The sequence below is a fragment of the Cupressus sempervirens genome, chromosome 9, assembly GCF_028749045.1.
Source record: "Cupressus sempervirens isolate cs-2001-9-10 chromosome 9, ASM2874904v1, whole genome shotgun sequence".
NCBI classification, from domain to species: Eukaryota; Viridiplantae; Streptophyta; class Pinopsida; order Cupressales; family Cupressaceae; genus Cupressus; species Cupressus sempervirens.
The window spans coordinates 684,810,876-684,836,515 of record NC_143126.1 but is presented as its reverse complement, the minus strand read 5'-3'; the positions used below and the strand labels follow the sequence as shown (position 1 = coordinate 684,836,515).

General features: G+C 35.7%; 1 protein-coding gene across 1 annotated transcript in view; it reads left to right on the top strand.

Annotated features, from left to right (window-relative positions):
* The window catches only part of APC7 (tetratricopeptide repeat (TPR)-containing protein), a 316,090-nt gene that overhangs the window by 196,407 nt on the left and 94,043 nt on the right, over window positions 1–25,640 (top strand). Inside the window, exons 8-10 of the mRNA XM_089801665.1 lie at window positions 12,339–12,395; window positions 23,174–23,219; window positions 23,364–23,437. Of these exons, the coding sequence (XP_089657791.1) occupies window positions 12,339–12,395; window positions 23,174–23,219; window positions 23,364–23,437 (177 nt within the window). The remainder of the gene's footprint in view (window positions 1–12,338; window positions 12,396–23,173; window positions 23,220–23,363; window positions 23,438–25,640) is intronic.

The window sequence follows — 25,640 nt, the reverse complement described above, 5'->3', positions numbered from 1 at the left end:
ATATTGTTACAATGCCACATACCACATGTCCATTGGGATGATACCATTGAAAGCTCTATATGGGTACGAGCCTCTTTCCTTCGTTGACACGGTTATGGGAGATAGTCACACCAAGGGTGAGGGACTGGCTTTAGGAGGGATAGGACATCCTAAGATACCTGAAGGAAAACTTACAACAGGTACAAAATCAACAAAAGATGTACGTCGACAAACACTGACTAAAAATGAGTTTCGAAGTAGAAGGCTTGGTCTACCTCAGGCTCCAGTTATACCGACAATCCTCATTGAAGAAAAAGGGAAAAGAAAAATTGAAGCCACGATTTTATGGCCCTCATCGTGTAGTTCACCGCATCAGTGAAGTTGCCTACGAGCTAGAACTTTTGGAGGGGAGCCATATTTATAACGTTTTTCATGTTTCTTGCTTGAACAAAGCCGTGGGATAGAACGCCACGGTAGCTACAGACCTACCATTGCTCAATGAAGAAGGAAAGCTCAAATTGGAACCAACCGAGATTATTGAAGTACGTGAGAAGACCTTGCAGAACTGAACGGTGAAGGAATATTTGTAATGATCCTTGCTCAAACTGACCACAATTTGCCCTAATTTGCTGCTTGTAATTTTGTCAAACAAATCATGTGCAACCTTGTAACTTGCTGGTGTGAGTGCATAAATGTTTTCCCAATGATATCCAAGGTATTTACTATTTTCTAAAGAGTCCTATGATGTTTAGACAAGGTCCTAGATGCAATGCAGATTTTTTTTTGTATTTTGAAATGCAATAGATGTAGTATCATGACCTAAATGTGCAACTACAACTTATAGTCATAATATCAAACAGTTGGCATACATCCTCAGATTTAACATTTGATGCTCAAAACAAGTGATAACTTCCAACTATTGATGTGGTATTGAGAATGCAATCTTCTAACAACGATGTCGATGCCAATGCCAAGACTCTTGGCTTACAACTCATATAATAGTTACAAACAGATCTGATACAAAATGTTCACCTACAACAGCTACCATGAAATGCATCTAAATTATCATTAAGCTTGTATAAATCCAAAGGAACCTAGAACATGAAGTTGCCTTGGAACTGTGATGAATTAGCAAGCAATATCTTGAATGATGATGACCTCTTGATGCCGAAACAATCCTCAGACCCAGCTGCCCCTGTTCTGATATAAATTAATTTCTATAAAATAATTCTCAGCTTCTATGCCCTCCAAAATGCATCCAACTTCATCTTCTAACCCTCTTATGAAGTGCGCCCAGGGTATAAGAGAGAATCGAACCAAGTTGAGGGAGTTACAAGCAAATTGTGGCCTCCATTATGACTGTAATTTTCTGATGTTTGAATTATCAGACTTTCCCTATGCAATCTTCCCTTTATAACCTTGAATCAAGAAGAATTTGCTGCCAAATGAGAAGCTAACAATATACCCTACAAAGAATCATCATCTCCACATTGTCCCATGCAAAATTAAATGAATATGTTGCTCCTCTATGCCAAATCGAATCTCCTATATGCTGGCCCTAATAACTGTAATAAAATCAGACCGATATCAGATTATAATGAAATCTCCAGCTCCAAGCTTCATCAATGGAAGTTCAAGCTTCTCCAATTAATGGGTCCAATTGAAACTCCAAACCAGCAAAAGAACTTGGCCCTTGGCCACCAATTAAGCACAACACCAATTAAGCACAAGTGAAAGGACTGAAATATCCTTCCCACAGCTGCAATAATTCAGGTGATATTTCACAACCTCAAAATTGCTATCAATGGGAGTTTTCGTTCTCAAAGACAAATTGATTATCTGCAGACCACTTGGCTCCACAAATACTCAAGAAGAAATCATCAATCATCAACATCTAATTTGCTTGGTGAGAATGAAGCCCAGGATGCCTATTTATTCTTTTTTCTCCACTTTCTTCAGAAACTTCTAGAACATTATTTTATTTAATTAATTGACTTTATAAAATATTTTATAATTCAAGTCACTTTATTAAATTAATTAAATATAAAGTTACTTTTTAATATTTATTTATTTGATAACTTTGTAAATAATTAACTTAATACTACTTATTTATTTAATTAAAATAATTAATTAGTCATCCTCATAAAATATTCATTATTTTGTACAACTTAATTAATTAAATTAATTAAATCAAATTACCTCCAAAACAGGAACATTACAATATTTGGTACGTTGGAAACACTTGCCGCTGGACGACGCAACCTAGGAAGGCGAACACGTTCTAGCATCCGACATTGCGTTTGCTAGAGGACAAACAAAATTTGAGACGGGAGGACTGTAATATCCCCGTCATAAAATAGATTATTAATTAAATCTTTGTTAATGGGACGATTGATGTAAAATATCTCAGACCCATTTTAGTTTTGTTTCCATAGGTAAGTGTAGCCATCGGCTATCTTTTTACACCCTCGGAATGTTTTCCCAATGGGTATTTAAGCACGACTTGTAGGTAGTTGTAGGTATGCAATTTTGAATTATTTTCTTTGTACTGCGAATTCCTGTTGGAGTTCTCTGTTGTTCGCCATTTTGGAAATGAAAGACCTTCCCTATTTGGCTTTCCGGTTTCGGTGGGCTTCAACCGTCACCCTATTCCGATTTGCACTACTTGCTCAAATCTGGCAAATCCATGCATCATCTTTGTTGTAGATTCATTTATATATAGTTATATATCTTTTGGTTCCATTGCTCTAGCATTAATTGTTTAGCAAATACATATTTCTTGGCATCTTGTCGTAACTCATTCTACATTCACTGTGTGGCTCCTGCATACCCCATTGCATAATAGAACATACCGTTTGACCTCCAAGAAGCAACTGTACGTCCTCCATAAGCAACCGTATGGCCTCCAAGAACCGATCGTACAACCTCCAAGAAGCAAACGTATAGCCTCCAAAAGCAATCGTATGGCCTGCAAGTAGAAACCGTACGACTTCCAAAAGCAATAGTACGACATCCAAGTAGAAACCGTACAACCTCCAGAAGTAACAGTACAACCTCCAAATAGAACTTTTACGGCCTCTAGAAACAATAGTACGACTTCCAAGTAGAAACCATACGACCTCCAGAAGCAACCATACTGTAATGTCCCCATTTTGGTTGGCATCGTTTTGCGTGTCGAATCAGTCTATCACGGACTCTTGTAGACAGGTGGTTGTGATGAGAGTCATTCTAACATTTATTTGGGGATTGGATGGTTTATTATGCTCTTGGAGATATTATTTATATTCTATCATTACTTCTTATATTGGGCCTACATGTTATAATTCTAAGTTGAGTTGCACTTTTTATTTATATTATAAAAGTGCATTATAATGGGATTTTATAATGGACGTTTCTAGAAGTTCTTAGTAATTTTTTAGAAAAGGATGCTTCTAGAAGTCCTTAGTAACTTCTTAGAAAAGTAAATAAATAACGAGCTTGGCCTCTCATTTGGGAGACGGGAATTGATGATTCTACTACCATTCTCTTTGAGCATTTGTGGCACCATCCAGGTCTGCAAATATTCAACATAGTCCTTGAGAACGATACCTCTCAAGAGATTGCATAACTGAGGAAGTGAAAGACCTTCTGAAGGGTTGCACTTTGGAAATGGTATTCAGCCATTTCAAGTTGAGCTTAATTTGTATACTCAGACTACCTGAGGGTTTGAGTTTTTGGAAGCAGATTTGAAAAAGCAAATCCGAAAAAAACAGTTTGAAAAAGCAGTCCGAAAAAGCAGGTCCGAAAAAGTAGTTCGAAAAAGCAGATCTGAAAAAATAGTTCGAAAAAGCTAAGCGAAAAAGCAGATCCGAAAAAAGCAAGTGAAAAAGAAGATCAAAAAAGCAAAGCAGAAAGACAGCATTGGAGAAAATTATTACAGCCATCTACAATTAGGTTCCTTTGGATATTACATGCATTGTTCTTATGACTTTGATGCATATTAGAAGGTAGGGTTGTAGGTGAAATGTTGTAACAGATTTAAGCATTATTCATGCGGATGTAAGCCAAGAGTCTTGGCCATTTCATACTAGCATTGTAGTTGACATTTTATGTGCAATAAAGGAGACATAAGTTGCTGCTCTGATATAGTGTAATTGAATATGTATTTATCATTCATGATCAACTTATTAGTTTGCATGTCAATTGTTTGACAAAATGTCAATTGGCTGTAGGTTCTCTTTTTTGGCATAAATAATTTTATAATTTTGCAACCCAAGTGTTTGTCAAAATTACTAGTTGTTGTAGCTGCATATTGCAAGTAGTTTCAGTTACATGTATGCATTGAATATTGTCAAAATAAGTTGCACATTCATGTTAGGTCATTGTTTAGTCAATTCAGAGTCTTCTTGCAAGCATTTTTATTGATGCTAAGTGAAGGGAAGAACCATAAAAGCAAATTGAAATTTTATATCAGTCATATGACCCTTGTATGCAAAGTGTTTTTTTGAACCTTTATCAGCATTTTGGGATCAGATTTGAGCAGGGTCATTACACCTACGGCCTCCAAGAAGCTATCGTATGACCTCCAAAAAACAACCGTACAGCTATTAGCAGCTACCGTTATTCCGACGTACACTTGGAATGGAACATTATAGACATTCTCTCTATAACATCATAGAGGCCACTCCACACATCATCATCAAACTTAAAGTTTGGGCTGAATTGGTATGCTAGATTAAGGAAGTGGGCAATTGCATGTATACCTACGAAGTAGTTTGTGCCATCACCTATCAACAACATCACATATAGCTCCATATTTATCCAAATTCCCTACATAAAAAGCTCAAGTGGCCTCTTTCGCCCTATCCATTCCCTCATAATTGTAATCCATTGAGGGCTTCTCTCCATCAACAATCTATAGGAGAATAAGAAGAGGCTCTATGAATTGCAATTATTATGAAAAGAAAAACATTAAACTTTTGAGTTGTCTTTTTAAAAATGAACAATGTGAATGTCAATGAACATGAGCAAGTGTTTAAAACTTTAACAAAAATGGTGAAATGAAATGGAAATGATGAGAAAAAGGAAAATTACCTCCGTAATGTCTTTGGCGGGTTTTGAAAAGCCACTCTCATCAAAGATCTGATCAATCACCATAACCGTTGCGTTGATCTTTTGATGTGATGAAGTTGCCCAGTCCTCACATACAAACATGCCTTTGAAACTTGGGTTTGACTTGAGCAAAGATTGCAATATGAGATTTTTTTTGCAATATTTAGTGATCCTTGGACGAGACATCTCTTTTTTATTTGTGCAAATATTTCTTCCTTGCTCTACACATTTTTCATGCAAGGAATTTCACCTAGATCCTCCAACATGAGGTCAATGCAATGGGCAGCACAAGGGGTCCAAAACAAGTGGCAGTGCCTCTCCATAAGAAGTTTCTTATTGTACTTCAAATACATCATGTATTTCATTACTGTACTTTAAGTGCATCAATCACATATAACATAATACTATTGTCTCTCATGTATGAAGAGAGTGTACATATACCATCTAGAGGGGTGCGACTCAAGACATAATGACTTACCCTTTGGTCACTAATGATTCCTTGACAACTTAATCATTTCCCTACAAGTACAATTATGCCGACAACATCATCCCCCTCAAAAAGAAGGTCGCCTCTGACAACAACCAACAAAATCAATACAATGTTTGACCTATAAATACATCAGAGAAACAAAAACAATGATGGGGTTGAGGGAGGTTACCTGTGGGATCTTTACTCTTGAATCTCAAATATTTATGAAAAGAAATGTTATAATGCTTAATAGTGATTTAAATATGATTATTTTTGTTTCTTGAATGTCTTTTTCCAAATACATTTTTTACACCGAGGTTAACCTAGTTTCACCTAGGAAACTCCAAAGTGCACCCTAAGATTCTAGATCTATCTTAAGTATGTTCTAAACACGCCCAATTAAAATCTGCAATCTTTGAGATTCAATCTAGCGATGTCCAGGCCTAGATCTATACCCTAACTCATCTAGTTAAAATAAATGATATGAACTTACCTCCATAATTCTATTAACAAGAACAAAAAACATATTAAAAAAACACATTTCTAAATTTTTTAAACAAGTACATGCTTTTGACCTAGAGCTATGAAATAGTGGGGGCATAAATGGAGGAACTCATCTTCAAGGTAAACACTTAACAATAACACTTCAATGGGATTTGAAACTTGATGGCAAGAATAACATCTCAACTTAACCATCACGCCATGTCAATATTGGGAAAGATAATCCAATGCATTGGTATAGCTTTAATGAAGATTATACTAAGAAATCTCTTTTAGTTTATTAGCTAGGGCTTACAGTTATTTAGGTGACAATCTACTTCGTAAGGCAATGATCTTATGGTGAGGGAATGTCATTAGGACATAAGGGTATTAAAGATTATGTCTCCAAAACTTGGAAGACTTTGTAAGATAGCAAGCTCTGGTAGTAGTTGAAATCATAGCTTGCAAACTTACACTTGGCGAACCTAAAAGATTGACAAGAATTCAGAGAAAACATAATGAAATACATCAACTTAAAAAATATTTTGGCCACAAACAGGGAATTTTTCTGTCTACAACTCTTTTCTTGGGTATATATTCAATATTCCAAGTATTTTTTAGACATTATTTGTATATCATTGCTTTCTCAACTATAGTGCCATTCTAGGGTATGCATTTTAATATTTGTGTATCGTAACAGAACATTTTTGCAGGCAAGGGTTATTATTCATCTCTAAATTGCATTCTTTAGTGGCATGTTTTTGTATACTGTAGAAATGAAGGTTTGTGACTTGGACAACATACCAATTTGTTTTTAATCATTCTTCTCCCATAAGCTGGCAAGTTGCACGCTAACTCTGAAAATTCAGCCATGAAGAAAAAGATGCAAGTACTCAGCAACTTGCTGAATACAAGCTTGCAAACTGTGGCTGAAATAAACTCTGCTTTATAGATGGATTTGTAAACTTGAATGAAGCAACATTTGTATTCTGAACTAGAAAGCAGCCATTGAAGCCCATTTAAGAATTTCAACAGCCTATGTTGATTAATTCATTGTTAAAGTAAGCTAAACAATCTCAAAGCTAGAGCTGCAACACAGTTGGAAAAATATATATTTAACATCAATGTCAAACATGCTGCAGTAGAGAACACATAAGAAATTTTCAAGGCAATTGTAATGCCCCTTGTTGGGACCCTACATAATTTACTTCAATTCCTTAAACTGAACTTTCTGCAGACCAGCTCCATATCTTCCATTTTGTCCTTCTATATCTTTTTGGGTGATTAATATTTGGTTTATATACCTTGATATGAGAAAAGATGTGTCTTTTCATTTAATTAATTATATTATATGTTAATATTAATATTATCATTATGTTATTATTATAGTTTATTAATAATAATGTTATTAATTTTGATATTAATATCATTATATATACACACCTCACTTTATTAATCTAAATATTATATTTTATCATTTTATCATTTTATATAATACTATTTAATGCTCATACTTAAATATTAATATATTGTGCAATATTAAAATATGATTACAATAAATTATAACTATTTCATTTTATATTATCATTGCTTTATTTATTTATTTATTATTTATCTATTTATTTATATTTTAATTATACAAATTTTATTTTGACAGGGATATTACAGTTCTCCCCTCTCAGCTCTTGCTTGTCCTCAAACAAATATCATTTATACATAACGTTTCTTGAAGAGCCAACATACGAAGTATATAATTGGATGCAAGAATATGTAGTATACTAAGGGCTTTATGTAGTATACATCATAAAGCATGAAACCACAAAGAATTCACAAAGTAGACATATGAATGCATGAAAACACGAAGCATAAACGATATAGACACATAATACTATTATTAATCTTACCTCACTTTAGTAATCTAAATATTTTATTTTATCGTTTTATATAATACTATTCAATGTTCATACTTAAATATCAATATATTATGCAATATCAAAATATGATTACAATAAATTATAACTATTTCATTATATATTATCATTGCTAGTTTATTTAATAATTTATTTATTATTTATCTATTTATTTATATTTTAATTATACAAATTTTATTGTGACGGAGATATTACAGTCCCCTCTCAGCTCTTGCTTGTCCTCAAACAAAAATCATTTATACATAACTTTTCTTGAAGAGCCAACATACGAAGTATATAATTGGATGCAAGAATATGTAGTATACTAAGGGCTTTATGTAGTATACATCATAAAGCATGAAAACTCAAAGCATTCACAAAGTAGACACATGAATGCATGAAGGCACGAAGCAGACACGATATAGACACCTAATACCTGCATTCTTGATTAATGCCTTACAGTTTACTAGCCTCAAGAAAATGATTTACAAAATTTACTTCTTCAATGGAATCCTACCCCCACAAGTGATCATTAGTAGATATTGTATGTATAAGACTCAAAGAAAATGTGAGTCATAATAAATTACTCTAAGCCAATCCCATACTAAGTCCAAGAGCAGAACATTGGCCCCTTTGGCCTCAGTGGTGGTGTTTATGCATGCACATGATGTGGCCTACTTAGTGGGATGCTTGTTTTGTTTTGTTCTTATTATTATTCTTAGTTGAGAAGAACACTTAGGATTTAAACAAATTACTTAGGCAGCAAACTCAATGATTTCTCTCAAGCTTTTTATAGATCCAAGCCCTTAAGCCTTTCTTGGACATGTTTGTAAGGCGTTTGTGGATGCTGATCCTATCCTTTCTTGGAATAACCGATTGGCTAGATTTACAGGAGCCTCTCGCTGAAAACACCTCTGTTCTCTCTGCTGAGGCTACCCTTATAGCTAAGTTATTGATAAACCATATGTGAATTGAGAAGATTATGATATCTTGGTTATTATTATACAGGTTGCTTGGACATCAAACTCAATGACTTTCCTCAAGACTTTATAGATCCAAGCCCTTAAGCCTTTCTTGGATGTGCCATCAAGGTGGTCGGGCACGCTGATCTTATCCTATCTTGGAAATGACCTGTTGGCTGGATTTACACAGGCTTCTCCCTTATTACACTCATGCTTATCGCTTCTTAGCTTAGAATTGATAACCAGATTGAGCATTTGAATTTGATTAAGGAAAAAATTAGATATTACTAGAGTTAGATTGTGTTACTGCACATACCAGTCACCTGGTTGTACAAAGTCTCAATCTGAGTGGTGTTGCTGTGTAGCGGTTCCCACCGTAGTGTGCAATTACAAATTAGGCAATGGTTCCCTGTTCTTAAGTTATTGGAAATTTGTTTTTTAATATTCTGCAATAGGGATCGTTAATTTCTGTAGCAATGTTAAGCTTCCCCAGAAATGTAATTATTATTCTAATGGCTGAATATGCCCTTTTATTAAGTATTTTAATTGTTTCGACTGTTTGTTCTCTTCAAGTTCTGTTCAATGGTATTGCTATATTATCTGCAGAGAATATTATAGTTTCTGTTTTTGTGTCCCTCGTTGTTGTGCAAGAGGACACACCCATTGTTGATTGGATGAATTCCAAAATTTTTTGTATCTTTTCTTTTGTGGATGCTAAGCTAAGTGATAGGTTATCCATTGCTCCAAAGATTCTCTTTTCTGTGTGAATCTTTCATGGTGAATGATTTTTATACATCTCGTGTTGTACAGGGTGGCAAGAGCACAACTTTCATAATGATGCATTTTTTTTTGCTAAGACAAAATCCTTTTACTTTAATCGCTTTCTTAACAGTTCAACATAAGTGTTGTCATTTGAACTTAAATGCATCCCCATACTGATAGAGATTTCTGTCTTAGGTATATTAATTTCAACCTATTAAATTTTGCTCCTTTCTATATTTCTGCTTTTAGTATGTGTTTAGGCTTGACAATATTGTTTTTAAAACATTAATATTTTGATCTGCATACATGATGAATTGAAATTTGGGGAATTGTAAATATAATCGCTGTTGCTTCACAGTATTATCGAACTTTACCGCTTAAATATTTCTTTAGTCACAGTCAAAGACCTTTGTCTTCTATTGCTGCTGTTATCTCTGTATATAAATATGGGTTGTTCTTTCTAATGAAATTTCTGTATCTAACTATATATTTATTGGTGCGTAAAATGTACATCGATGACATTGTAAACATTCATGGCTGTGCCTGTGTAAATTTTTCCTCTTGACCCTCAGGTTGACAAGATTGAAGCTCTCATACCATTTGTAATGTCCCTTTTCGGGACCTTACATAATTTACTTCAATTCCTCAAACTGAACTTTCTGCAGACCAGTTCCATATATTCCATCTTTTCCTCCTATATATTTTTTGGGTGATTAATATTTGTGTATATACCTTGATATGAGAAAAGATGTGTCTTTTCATTTAATTAATTATATTATTTGTGAATATTAATATTACCATTATGTTATTATTTATTATTATTAATAATATTATTATTAATATTAATATCATTATATATACACACTTCACTTTATTAATCTAAATATTATATTATTTTATATAATAAGATTTAATTCTCATACTTTCATATTAATATATTATGCAATATTATAGTATGATTACAATAAATCATAACTATATCATTTGTATTATCATAATTATTTTATTTATTTATTATTTATCTATTCATTTATATTTTAATTATATAGATCTTATTTTGACAGGGATATTACAGCAATTTATCATGTCATTGGGAAATACATTGCATACCCTTAACAGATGCCAGCTGCCAAAGTAAGTGGAATTGCAAAGATAAAAAGCTGCACTTTTGTTGGGTGAAATATTATTAGAGTCGTTGCCAAATGTAAACAAGATTCTTTATAATGTTTGCATAGGAAGCTAAACAGTTACAACTGTGAACTAATGATGTAAGATGTGTAAGATTATGCCCACAATGTTCCATTCCCATAATGTATAAACACTCCTCACATATTACCTGTGAATAGAGGCAGAATTGCTAGACTCGTGGGAAATGCTAGAGTCATCGGTGGAGCTCATTTAAAGCCCAAATCTTGATAAATGGTAGGCTTAGAGCAGGGCCTTCAAAGGATCCTTTGCAGTAACTGGATGGTAGTTTATGTGCCGATTCTCAAGAGAGATAATGTTGTTTGAGTTTGACAATCTGCAGTTTGAGTGTCATTAGGCTTGATTTGTGTTTGTGATTATGATTAATAGTCATGATGAGCTGCTTTTCATTTCAAACAAATAGGGAAGCATTGAAGACCATAATTGATTACAATTTATATATGATGGGTTCATACTTGTCCACATACATACATTCGCATAACTCTTGTTACTGTACATTTTCATTTACATAATACGTAAAGATTACATGTGTTTAACATCTGGTCATGTGTGACCTGGGTGTAGTTGCATCTTTTAAAGAGAGAAATGATTTCTACTGGCAGTTTAGATCTATCATGGAAGCATATTCTTGGTGAAAATGACACAATTGCTAGGTTTGATATGAATTATGGAAGGAATTAATCTGTTTGATACCATTGAGTAGTATATTGAAAATTGTTGAGCTCAAATGATCTAAATCACAGCCATCTGTTTTTTTTCCCAAAGTAATTTACCTTAAATAACAACAAATGTGGTAACCTTTTTTGTCCACCTTAGGTATTTGTAGTTTGTGCATTTTTATGGAAGCTAACTTTAACCAGGGATAATGTTGTATTTGCCTGCTTCTAGACAACCCAGCTTTAAACATTTAAGATAGAAGCATTGCTACTGAAACTCTTTTTAGTCAGTGAAATCACATTGTGCAGGATTATTTTATAGGAATTTCTTTTGTTGATGTTTGTTAGAGATCTGCATTTGCAGCTTGTGCGTACCGCATATTTTTCATCACTAGTGGTTGCTTGGTGGGTTATGATCTGAACTAATTCAATTTCAGAATTCCCCTTATTGTGACATTTTTTTCCATGGTTAATTGCATAAATTTTAGTACCACACAAACAAGTTTTTTCTTAGCAAATCTGATAAAGACCTGTGTTTCTGGATGATCTATGTGAGCGAATCATTTCTTTTGGTTTGTATCAATTGGATATTGAATAGTGAACATGAAAAATTCCTTTGAATGGATACATTTAGAGAAAGATGAAATTAAGGATCAATTACTCATGCAACAAGAGATTATGCATTCTAATAGTGAATTCATGGGACCCAGTTGCAATGAGATTTACGAGTAGGCAACATGCCACACATCAAAACCCTGTGATGATGTGGTTTCCTCAAATGATTGGATGGTTGACAGCATTTCATTTTTTATGTTATTTGCAGGCACAAAGCAAAAGTGGGAGACCTCCGTCTGATCTTGAGCACGTGCGTTGGTTGCATGTAAGAGTTCTGCACAAATTTTTTAATGTCACAAACTTTAATTTCTCTTATTGTTATAAAATTTTCGTTTATGGGTGTTTCCCTATTTTATATATAGTTGTGTGCAATTTTCTGTTTTATATGGATACATTATAGTTCTAATTTGGCGGTTATTTTATTCAGTTCTGCTCCTAGTTCGAATACCTCATAACAGAATTTTTTTCTGAAAGAGTTAATTTGATCATCGTTAGGTTGGTGTTGGCTTAGACATGTGATACAAGGATATCTATGGGCCTAGTTGATCAATGAACTAAGATGCTTTGTACGAGTGATTTGATAACTTGCTATTTTGTTAGTCTGTCATAAGTGTCAGAATTCTAGACTGTTTTTATTTATTAGTTATAAACTGATTTGATATTGCAAGGATTAACATATAGCACAAGAGCATATGTATTTTTCAAGTCAAGTGAAGTCATGTTATAAAGACCTTATGGAAAATTAATATCACAAGTCGTGGGTTATGTTTTGCTTTAATTTAGTTTATGATGTGCATTAATTTTGTGTCTTAGCATGGAATCTAGTTTATGATTCAAAATTTCAGTGTCTCTACAATTTAATAATGACGTAGACTAGCTTGTGGGTTTTATTGAATTGCTAGGGACTAGCAGCAACTGAGTTCAAATTTCAAATTGGAATCCACAACAACTTTTTATTCAATAACATTGTTAATGATTTTGTTCAATAGCATTGTCAAATCGCAAGCAATACAAGATTGATTGCTAAGAACATAAAAGTCATTTTAGTTTTTGGCAGTGGATATCTCTTTCCAATGCCGATTTTTTTAAAATTTTGTTTCTATTCAAATTTTGTCTTTTGTGTATGCTTGCTCTCGACTCAACATTTCTCTCTTATGAACTCTCTTACTGTTTGGACCTTAGTTGTCGATGCTTGATGATGAGCACTGGAGGTGACAGCTGGTGCCCGACGGATGTTGCATCCTCGACCCCTAGATGCTTGTGGAAGTCATAGCTTCCACAATCATTTGGGGGGCCAAGATGTGCTTGTAGGTGGCATCCATAGAGTACGCAAATGCATTTGGGGCACAACTTCTGAAAATACATTTTGCAAAAAAACAACTTAAAGAACATTATATCATGTGCAAATAACATCTTTTATTCTTTTTTTCTCCTAAACCCTAAAATGGTCCAAAAAGAGGCCATTCAATCATTTTGCATCGCATTTTATTTGCAGTTTTGCTCTCTTCTCATTTAGTCTTCATTTTGGTATTACGAAGGCAAGGTGCAGCTGAGCGTAGATGTATGTGACATGGGTTATTCATTTATAAGTTGTTTTAATTTGAATATTTGTGAACTATTAGATATGTTGATCAATAGTGAAGTATCATGATATCAAATGATTTAATTTTTGTATAGTTCTTGCATTTTTTTGCGTGTACACACACTCATGCATCCAAACGTGTCCAAAGCTGACCCAAAAATATTTAATGCATTCATGCACCCGATTCTTACATCCACATACATATCCGCACCCGAATCGACAACTAAGGTAACGACACATTCCACTGTCGCACAATCCTCTGTTTCCACCCCTTTCTACACCATCTTCTTGTCTCAATCTCTTTCGTATGCCCCAATCAAAGTTGGCTTTTCCCTTTTCAATTTTTATGCTGGCTTTGTTTTTTTTGTCTTCTCTACTTCACACTATCCAAGTGCTCCCACCTTGTCTTTTATCATCATTGTGCACAGTTAGAGTTGTCGTTATTTGTGTCTAGCCTTTCACCTCTACACACTCTTTCTCTTCTATGTTTTTAATCAAAACTTTGAAAATGTTAAGATACCTAATAAAAGTGCTCCCCAGCTGCATGCAATTCATCCTGTTCACTGGTTCAACCTTATCATTTACTTTTTTATGCCCATTTAATTTCTCTAACATTCAATATATTAGTTTTCCTCATGTCTATTTACTATTTCTAATAAATGCATTGTTGAATTTGATTGGCCAAAAGACAAACAAAACAAATAAAAATAAAAATAAGAATAGACTTGATGCTCCTTCATTAGACCTAGGTAGAAAAATTTGTGAGCGTATCACACAAAATGGTGTCGAGTGCTTGAGTTACTCTTCCAAATTGAAATCAACCTACTGCAACTCTACCATTAGAAACTCTTTTCCCATCGTCTCTTTCTGAAGTTGATTGGAACAATCTCCCTATTCTTCTTCCATATCTTCTCTTTACATACGTTTCCTTTCATGAAGCTATGTCAACCTTTTGCCAACCCCTTTCTCCAAAATCTTTTATCCCATTTTGATTCTTTGATAGACAAATCAAAATAATTGATTCCATGGAAATAAGAGATTTCCATCTTCCCATCTTTCTTCACTCCTGATGACTCCTACTTGCACTCTTGTGTTGTCTAATCCTTGTATTCGCGATGGCTCGAACTTTTGCGTCTGTGACTCCATGAGTTTGTGTTTTCTTCCCTGCATTCTCCTTCCTTTTCTCCCATGGGTGTTGCTCCAATTGTTTGTTTCCTTCCCTTCTCATCGTTGCCATGGTGGTTTGTGCGACTACACCATCTCACGGACTGGATTGTGTGATTGTTGGGCTTTGGTGCTCATCTTTGTTTTTAGCCTTGCTCTGTTCGTTATTTCTCTCAAGTGAATCGGCTTTGTCGAGGGTACTCTCTACTTCTCAAGCTTGGATCACCATTGCCCAAGATCACTCTTATTTTGGTAGTTGGTATGGCTATTTGTTTCATCTAATGGGTTCTGAACGTGTTGCATGACCTGAGCATTTTGGGGATAGCTCTCTTCTTTGAAACTGCTAACTTTCCTTTTCTTTGTTGTTGCTCGACCATTGTTGTTCCTCCCTTCATGTGTTTTCTCGACCCATTCTGCTTCCTTTGCATGGTTGGTGTGCAACTTAGTATTATCAGGGCTAGTGAACAATCACATTGGTAGTTGTGGAGCTTGCCATTTCTGGTCTCTCCTAACTTTCCTTTTCCCTAGTTACCCACTAGCAGGTGATGGACCTCGTAACTAAGCTAGAGGGTGAAAACTAGGGATTGAGAGATACGACTCATTATCTCTCAGAGATTCTTACAGGAATGAAGTTGCAAGTTGACTCCAACATCCTCCTGATCATGGAAGTCCTTGATAAACTAGCATGTGCACTCACCAAGAATGTTGATCTTAGAACTCTAGTGGATTCCAACATGTCAATGGTTAAGGAAATTCTTGATTTCAGAGAGAAGTTCAAGTCAACATTAGTTGTAGCAATGTTGAGAGTCTCAACAAATTGCTCATATGAAAATGAGACTTTTCAAGGTGATCAGGAAGATGTCTTTTTTTATGTTCTGTCTAATTGCTTCTCTCATTCCTCTCCTTAACTGACCATCTTCAAGTTCTTAGGGCGAAGAGGAAACTTTTCCCTCTTTCCATTAAGATTTATCTTGAGAAGGATATCACTAGATCACAAGTGATTGAGAGAGCATTCTCGAGGACTTGTTGAAGACACTAGACGCAACGAGAAGTGGGTTATTATTAGGAATTCTAGAGCAGTTATTTTGGATTCTCCTTTTCTGTATAGGAATCGAGGTTGGCCACGATGGCCAAATGATGATTCGGTATTAATCTCAACTGATAGAACGACAATGACACCTTATATGGTCCTTTTTTGGGTCTCTTTCAGGATGATCTTGATTTTGCTGACATTCTCCTGCTTACAAAAATTGATGAGAGCCTTGTTCCACCTCTTTGAGGCATCTTCGATAGCCTATAGTTGTCTTCTTTTAGGGATGAGGTTAGGTGCTCTCATGGGGTTAGGGGGGAGTGTTGTCTGTTTGATTCGTACCTGGCTCTTCAACACAACCTCTATAGTTCATTTAACTTGTTCAACTAGATTCCTCTGGATTTTTATTGGTCGGACATCACATGAGATGTTTGCAGTATGCTATTTTCCACTAGTCTCCTTGTACTATGTTGTCCATAACATAGTGTACGGTAATCATTTTGGGGGTCTTGGATGCCTTAACTAGAGACCTTTAGGCCCCCCTCGATGATCGTGGATTTGACTTGGTTTGTACGACCAAATTAGATTCAGATACCCTGGGTTTACATCATTTCTTAAGACTATCAGGGACCCCTCACTAGATATGACCGCCATCTGCTATAGTTATGTGAGCACTTGGATTTGGTGATTCTGAACGGGCTTTTCTACTTTTTTGACTCTGGTCTTTTCACCCGTTGGCCTCACTATGACAGAGCGAGCTTTGTAGCCTATGCTTTCTCCTGTGTTCCCCTCATCACCTCCATCATCTGCTTCACCATCTCTAGCTTTGCCTTGGCCAATCGCGCCTTCATTAGCCTCCCCCTCCCCCTCCCCCTCCTCTCCCCTCCCACTCCCCCCCTCTCGAGTGACCCCCATCCGCACCTCCTTCTGCTTAATTGAGGGTGACCACCATATTCGTTGGCAATCATGCCCTCCCTCCACCTTGTATTACAACTCCCTTGTTTCTCGCACCTCCACCCTCTATGATATCCCCAATCAACCTTCTCTCCACATCACCTTCCCACCTTATTGCCATTTCTTGTTCTCGAACATTAGTGAGGTTGTTAAATATATGAACAATTGAAGGACAACAAATGAGGAAGCGTTCCAAGTTGAGCTCTTGAAGCTTGGTATTATTGTTTTGCGTCCCTTTCTCACAATAGAGTGGCATGCATTGGTTTTCTTGGTTCTTGGTTGTGGCATATTTTCTTTTGTTTCATAAGATCGGGTCGGTTTCAGACCCTGACAACTACAAGACCATCATGGTTGGGCATACATTTGTTAAACTCTATGACATTGTGCCAAACACTATCTTATTCAGGGAGCTTGATTGATGACACTACCAGGCTAGGGGACATGTTGATTTTTGTATAGATTTTGAGACCATGGACCATATTTTGACTGTGGACAAAGATTGAGGAGACACTGCTTGGCAAAAGTGTACTGTTGTTTTGTTGACATCTCTAAAGCCTTTGGTTCTTATCCTTAGGCTACTCTACTCAGAAGGCTTAGGGATATTGGGATTTTTGAGACTCTCTTGACGACTATCATAAGGCTATATGAGAGCATTGTAGGCAGGTTCGGGAGTCCTCAGGGGTTTTTAGATCCTATTTCTCTGCGGTTTTTATATTGACGAGCTTGAGACTTTCCTACGTGACTTCTTGCTTGTTGGTGATGGCTACTATTTACACCAAGTTTTGATCTCAATTTTACTATTTACAGACGATTTGGTTTTGATGTCTTCATCCCCTAAGGGACTCTAGTGGCTCCTTGATGGGTTGACTTCCTTTTGTGATCTGTGGCAGTTTGTTGTGAAGTTAGGGAAGATCAGATGATGGTCTATAACTGCTTGAAGAAATAGCATCTCCATTTCTACTTTTGGGGCATAGAGGTTGAGATGACATCCTCTTCCACTTATTTGCGAGTTAAGTTCTTCGGGTGTCGTTTTAGTTTGAGACTTGCCATGCATTCTCGGGTTAATAAGGGGCTCGACTCCTTGGCTATGGTTGAGAGACAATGCTATAGACATCAAATCCAAGATACCACAACCAAGATGCCCCACTTGGACTATTTGGTCAGACTGACTGTCCTCTTTGACTCTATTGTGTGGGGGTCTTCTCTCTTGGCTTTCAATTGGCTTCTCTCTTGGCTTTCAATTGGCTTAGTTTGAGTGAGCCTAGAGCTTTTGAGGAAGGCCTTTTATGCTGAGCACTACATGCATATTCAAGACAGGGTGATTGTGCATCCTTGATACCTCACTCGTTGTTGGACTCATCCCCTCCGCATCTCTTTGAGTTCTTTCAGAGTGGGTACTCATTAGTTATGTATATAGACTGACCACCAGATTGACAAAGAGGATAGGATCTGCCTTCTTTGCCCCCTTGGAGAAGTTGACATTGAGACGCATTTTGTTTTTTGATGCCCCATTGACTATGAGGTTAGGGCGAGGTTCTATTGCTTATTTAGGAAATGCACATCCATTTCATCATTTTTTAAGTACACAAATCAGTAATGGCTTACACTTTACCTCTAGGAGACCATGTGGCTTTGTGATTACACTTTGTAGCTTCAGTTTTTGCTGAGGTTGACTTCAAACTGACTAATCACCTGTTTCTTCATCCTCGTGTCTCCTGCCTGAGGGACAAAGTGGTTGTTGGACCCTTCTTGAGGACACACTATGTTTGTGAGGCCTCACATTGAACCGACTCGATGACATCAATATTACCATACTCGCAGCGACTCATTGAGATGGTTTGGGGCACACCCTTACCCCAGACCGTATCCTACAATGCTGGGCTACTTCCTGTTCGGGAGGAGTATCTAGTCTTTGTTTGTTTTGTTTCTTTTGTTTTACTGCTTGTTCTTTTCGTGGACAGTGTTTGGTGCTCCCACTGTTGGCTGTTTCCTTGTATGTTTTCTACTACCTTAGACCCTTGTCGGACATTAATAAGTTTATCTTATCTTATGTAACAGATCTCGAATGCCATTGAATTTATTGAGATAATTTTGCAGAGATCCTTGTTCATCCATAATGATCCTAAAGAGACTATTTTTAAAGAAGAATGCACACCTCTTATCGAAGGTTTCATGCAAACTTTTTAGATGCATCCAAATTTTGGCAGTTGATTAGCAAGAAGGAACCTGGAGTTGTTGATCACTAGTAAGAGAAAGTTTGATGAGCGTAATAGCTTCCTAATTTTGTTCATTAAATTTGAACTGCTCCATGCCTTCATCTTCAAGACGTCTCCTACAGTTTCTTGTTGGACATTAATAAATTTGTATGATAAGTCTTGTGGAAAACAATTTTGTCAAGACATTTGTTTTCACATATTTTCATCATATGTTGCTACTAGGTAATGTGGATTCTACCATTTAATTTATGATTCCCCTCAATTAGAATATTTTTCAGATATGCCATCATAAAGATCACGTTCTAAATCGGCTAAATAAAAGGTGGCAAGAATGTCGAGGTACAAGACATGCAACTTGAGAAAGTGTATTGAGTAAGACATTGAGTTTGTAGCTAGAAAAAAATTTCTTGGCATAGATCCCAATCTAGGAATCTTTGAGACCGAGAAAAAATGGGTAAAGACCGAAAAATCCACTCAAAAAACGGATCAAGAATCAATAATCAGAAGTCAAATCCAACTAAAATATCAGAGGGTTTTGAAGAAACTCTAGGCAACTACAGAGAAGTTCTGCTAATAGAGAAACCCAACATAAATTTTGTTGAAAATCCCAATTTGAGGCTCTAGGTGTGTGAAACGGATGTTGCGACAACAAAAACACCTTCTATAGGAAGAAACGACCAAATAAATGGTCGTGTTGATTGAGAAATGCTTTGAAAATATGGTTTGCAGATGCAAAACAGACTTCTATCCAAAAAAACCTCTATTTTGACAGAACTCAACCAAAGAGATGACTTTTTTTTGCATAAAACCCTAGACAATGTGCAAAAAACCCATCAAGTGGAAGACAAACGGAGGGCCATCACTTGGAGAATAAAATATGTCAGTAGAGGGAAAAATCCCATTGGGAGAAAAATGCGAAATAAAATCGCATTTAGAGGCTGCAACCAAAAAACGAGCTTCCCTTACAAACGGTTTCCGAAAAACAAAATAAGGATTAGGAGAGCCACAAAACGCCGAAAAAAGGTGTTGTAGAGTGGAACCTTAGTTCTGAATGATTAAAGAATTGGAAGTCGTGTTGGAGGTAGAAAAAAATGTGGTGAAAAGATCTTGGATTGCAGAAATATGTGGTTTGATACCATAGAGGAGCATACAAGCAGAAATGACTACGTGAATATAGAAGAGAAAATGTGATTGTAGGTCTTGATTTGCAAGAAAGAAGCTCCGCTAAAAACATCAAAAAAAAGAACCAGGCACCTAGAGATTTTTCTTTTATATAAATTAATAATTTTGATAAGAAATTATATATTTTTTGAAAATATTGAACACTGCTCTACTACCATATAATAAGATAATTGGTAAAAATGAATTGTTTTCTGAACTAAGAATAGAAACATTCTTATATATTTACAAATGAGATGTTTCTAAAAAGAAACATACAAAGAGAAGAAGCTAGGTATTATTTAGAAAAGATCTAGAAGTGAACATTTAAATAGAAATAATCTAAACAAGATATTATTCTAATAAACCTTACCCAGTTGTTGACTTTCTTCATTTTTCTTTGCGGTCTCAAATGTTGCAAACTTTGGGATATTTGCAAATCATGATTCTTGTAACTGTTTCACAAACTTATTTTGGGATATCAAACACACCTTTGATTTGTCTGTATCTTCTTCTTCCCTATCTTTCAATGGATTCAAAATATAAGCTTTTCCATCGTTTTTTAATCGTTTATATATTTAATTGATCATTATGAACAGTTTGTCTATCGAATTGCCAGTCTTGCCAAAAGTAAAGGACATGCATCCATCAGTATCACATCATACATTATCTCATCTTTGGAATTGCCATTCTGAAAACTTAGCAAACACTGCTCATTCACCATCAAATAATGGTCCTTTGGCAAGCACAAAGCTTGGTATGGGCTTGGGTGTTTAATTCTTTTCAAAGTCAACTTGTTATCTTTGGATACTATTTTGCCAGTGCTACTGCTGTCCATTACCTTTTTGCATGCTTGCACTTGATGTGCTTGCTTCCACTTGCTTATTTGAAAGTCTCTTTCCACTGTTTGGTTGTCCTTTTCTACGTAAAAAAATGCCTCTACCCTGGGAGCAGTTTTGTTTCTTCCGGTTGAGTTTGTCTTTTGCTTTGATGGCATATGGATATGCCTCGTCCACACCATGTGTTTTAATCAGACTTATCTCATCCTGGATGGATAATCATAGGGCATTAAAATATCTGGAAATCTGCTTGGCGTCTTTTCTAGATGACTGGCTCTTATAGTTCGCCAGTAAAATTCTAGTGTACTGCTCAACACTGCTCTCCTTTGCTTCAAATTTTGGAATTTTTTGAACAAAATGTTTTGGTAATTTGCCGGCTATAACTTTGACTTATTTTTGGTAACCTTTGGATCCTGCACTCTAATTAAATCCTTCCCTCTTTGTTGCCTATCTGTTTGCAAGTGATCCCTTTTTGCATGCATACCTGACATTCTAATCTTCTTCTGTATTTTCAGACTCAAAATATGTGCGTGTTTCACTAATTCAATCCAATAATTCTTCTCCCTTTTGATATTTGGAGGATCAAACTGGGGTTTTGAGTTTATTGTGGTAATAAATTTGATGAATCTCTCCCCTTATATCAAATCCTGGCCAACTTTCTTGCTCTTCTCTTATAACAGTATGCTCTTCCTCATCTTCACTGACATCCTGTATAGTAGCTGATCTTCTTTGAGCTGCCTCCATTGTGCCCATTTGTTCTATCAGGTCTTTTATTTCGTCTGCATAACCAGGCTCTACGCCTCTGGGTCCTCTTCCTCGTTGACCCCGTCCTTTGTATGCCGTATTGGCTTCTTGTAGGTCTTTTCTTAGCACAAATAAACACCAAACTCTGATACAAATTGATACAGTTCAACTCACTAGGTTATACCAAACAAAGACTAAATTTGCAGAAAAGTTCAAAATCAAGTATTGGCACATCAAACACCATTTATGGCAGGAAATTCCAAACTTGATTAATTTTGATAGGAGCTATTTACAAGTTTTTAGACAAAACTCCTCTTCTGTTTACACTTTCTCTGTATCACTGTCACTACACAATCTCAGAATCCCAATCTATTTCCCCTACTGTCCTATCAGTCTTTATCCTTTTCATTGGCCCTATGCACTGATTTCAATTTCTGTTATTTGTTGTTATTTCCTCGTACAGATAAAACTCTTCTGTGTACACTATCTTAGTAACACTGTCACTACACAATCTCAGAATCTCAATCTATTTATCTCACTGTCCTATCGATCTTTATCCTTTGCATTGGCCCACATACTAACTTCAATTTCTGTTCTTTGTTGTTGTTTCCTCGTACTTTCTATACTAACCCTCTTTGTCTGCTATGGACTTCTAATCTCCCTTTGCTCTATTGTGGCACCTACCTGTCAAGTTCACTTCATTCCTTTTATGAATGCAGCACTCTGTCGCAGCATGAATGCAACTCGTATACACACCTTTCCTTTCAGCTCATACGCTGGATTTTGCTAGTCTCATCACATTCCATGCAGTATGTTCTGGCTTTTTTATACCGCCTCTTCACATTTCACTTCTTTTATTCACAAGATCTGTTCTAACTCTGTTCATACTTCACTGTCTTTTGGTATCTCTTTGTTTGCAGCAGAATAAAATTCACTTGTTGTGCAGCCATAATTGCTTGAGATATTGTCAAAAATTGTTTTCTTAACTAGAAAACTGAAGAATTTTTTTTAGTGTTTGATACAAATTGGGCAAGTTATCCTGAAGATGAATCACAAACACAGACCGGAAACAAAATTAACCCAAATCTTCAACTCAATTCACTTGGAAACCTAATCATAAATTCTATGATGAAGCTAGATAGCCAGTCTATCTTGATGTTCTGGTATCACACAATCTCTTTTTTCTACCTATGTCTTTCTTTTAGATCTTAAATCTCTTGCATCTAATCTAGTGAACTTCATTTTTCGTTCAGGTGTAAAAGCATATTGTATCTGGAAATATTAAGTTGTAATTGTGATAAGAGTTTTCTTTAGATGAGTGGAAATTCATGTCACCAACTTTTCTTATTTATGCAGCGTTATGCTGAGGCCCAATGTGCTGTTGTTTCACAGGACCATAAGGGTATGTTTTAGATGGAAAAAGAATCTGTAAATGGTGCTCAATGTCCAAATATGAATTTTAAATAGATGATTTTATCTGTTTTCTTTGTTTTACTCCACTGTAGATCACATGTTCTCAATTATATATATTTTTCGACTAAATCAGGTATGTCAGAACATTTCAATAATCTTTTACAGCGCTTTCCGAACAATCTTCATATATTGCTTGAGACAGCAAAGGTGCGTATATTATAGTTACATATGGACCTTTGCACTTATTTAATACCTGCTGTTGTCTGTTCAATCTATTTCTGTGATTGCTAAGTCTGTGTAGATGACACGAAGCCATTACACCCAAAATGAACTGGTAAGAATAAATAGGATAAAAGAAATATATTTCTTCTGGTTGAATGTTTACTAAAAGTAATTACAGTAGCAACATTCATATTCAACATATAGTACCTATTGAACAATGCAGTTAGTCTGGTAGTTTTTGTGGCTTTGTAATCTCTTCTTCTTGTTGAGTGGCCAGGGGATCTAGCAGGCTTTTTACTCTTCTTTTTTACATCAACGAATGTACATTTGAGAGACTCACTTGTTAGCATCAAGGGATACACATGTATTTGTAATCCTTAGCTATAATGCTGTTGTACTATCCTCTCGTGGAGAATTAGTGGCTTTTTTCTCTATTAAGTCTTGGGAAATTAATCTAGAGGTTCGCTTCTTATCAATTATATATCTATCTATCTATCCATCTATATACCCATCGATCTACCCGTCCATCCATCCATCCACCCATCAATCCATCCAGCCATCCATATTTAAGGAGTGTATGGTGCATGGTGTTCACAAAATGTGCTCATATCTTGCTTCAACCAAAGCAAGTATAGGCCTACATTCTTTTTATTGGTTGCAATTACTTGGACCACATTCTCATGCGCCATTGTCTCTATGGACTGAATGCGGGTCTTGGGAATGAACTTCACATTTTTGACTTGCCCTTCACAATCAACCTCCCTAAAAACATTGCCCCTTCAGGGTGATGGAGCTGTAATTTTAGAGGCTCCATTTTTGCACAAGAGTTTACATACCATACACCAATGATTATAAGTTATAAAATTGTATGAGGAAGGAAGCACCGTGAATGTTTGAATGAGCTATCAAAAGCTGTTGAAGTGTTATGAATTGACTAAACTGCTGTTACACCCCAATTTTTGGCTCAAGTTTAAATGTTCCTTTATGGCCATTGAGGCTTCATGTGAAATTGAATGATTGGTTAAATTAGTTTTTTAAAATTTTTTTTTATTGATCGGTAAATGGCCAAGGCCATGATATAATATTATTATTAATAAAAATGTTTACAACACCATTCCACCGTTCAAACGGGCACTGGTAGGAAAGAATGGGGAAAGAAAACCTCTAGTCTAGCCCAAGACCTCAGTCCTATATTATTACATTATAAAAGGGGCATACCCTAGTCAGACATTCCTATCTATTACAATAAATAGTTTATTACAATGATAATCATATAAATCACTTTATGAAGCCATCCTCGCAAGGGTTCCAATATATCCTATAATGCAGCCTTGCGCCTAGATTTGTTCATCCCTATCTGACTTGCTTTGCAATCAAACAGGTTAGTAATAAATGCTAATATAATCTCTTATTAGATCACAAGAGTACATAAATCTTAGGAATTGAAAAGGAACCATGGTTACATCCAAGAAATCTCCTCAATACATCAATGAAATAACTTGGAGAAGCCTTACCTAACTAATCCTTGAAGAGTGATAGGGGATCGACTAATACAAGTTACTCGTAAACCAATACATGTATTTAAATGCTAATGCTCAACTTTATCTGCCAGACATGTAGCAGCTTTATCCAATATCATATGCATCATAGGAGATTGAGCAATGAGTCTATATCCTAAATCACCTTACTTCCAAATCATTAAAACCGAATAGGCAATACAATAAGACTAAAAAAGAGAGCACAATACGATTTTAATGAATTCTAATCAAACCCAGTAAGCATTGATGAATCACTAACGAAGATAGACCCACCCATTCTGCATCATTCATCAGAACAAAATCATGTTTGATCAAACTCTCAGAAGAGTTATTCAGAGCTAATGCCCTATTATCCTCCGATTATGCTACAGATAACAGGGCATTACCCTGCACTCCAAAAGTCTTAATGAGTATTAGCCCATCTAAATGAAACCTAATCAAGCTGAGCAGCCAAATTAACTACCTATATTATTCCAATACAACCATCCGAAACCCATGATATTAGCGCTGGCAAAATAGTATCCGAAGATAACAAGTTGACTTTGAAAAGAATTAAACACGCCAGCCCATACCAAGGTTTGTGCTTGCCAAAGGACCATTATTTGATGGTGAAATAGCAGTGTTTGCTAAGTTTTCAGAATGGCAATTAC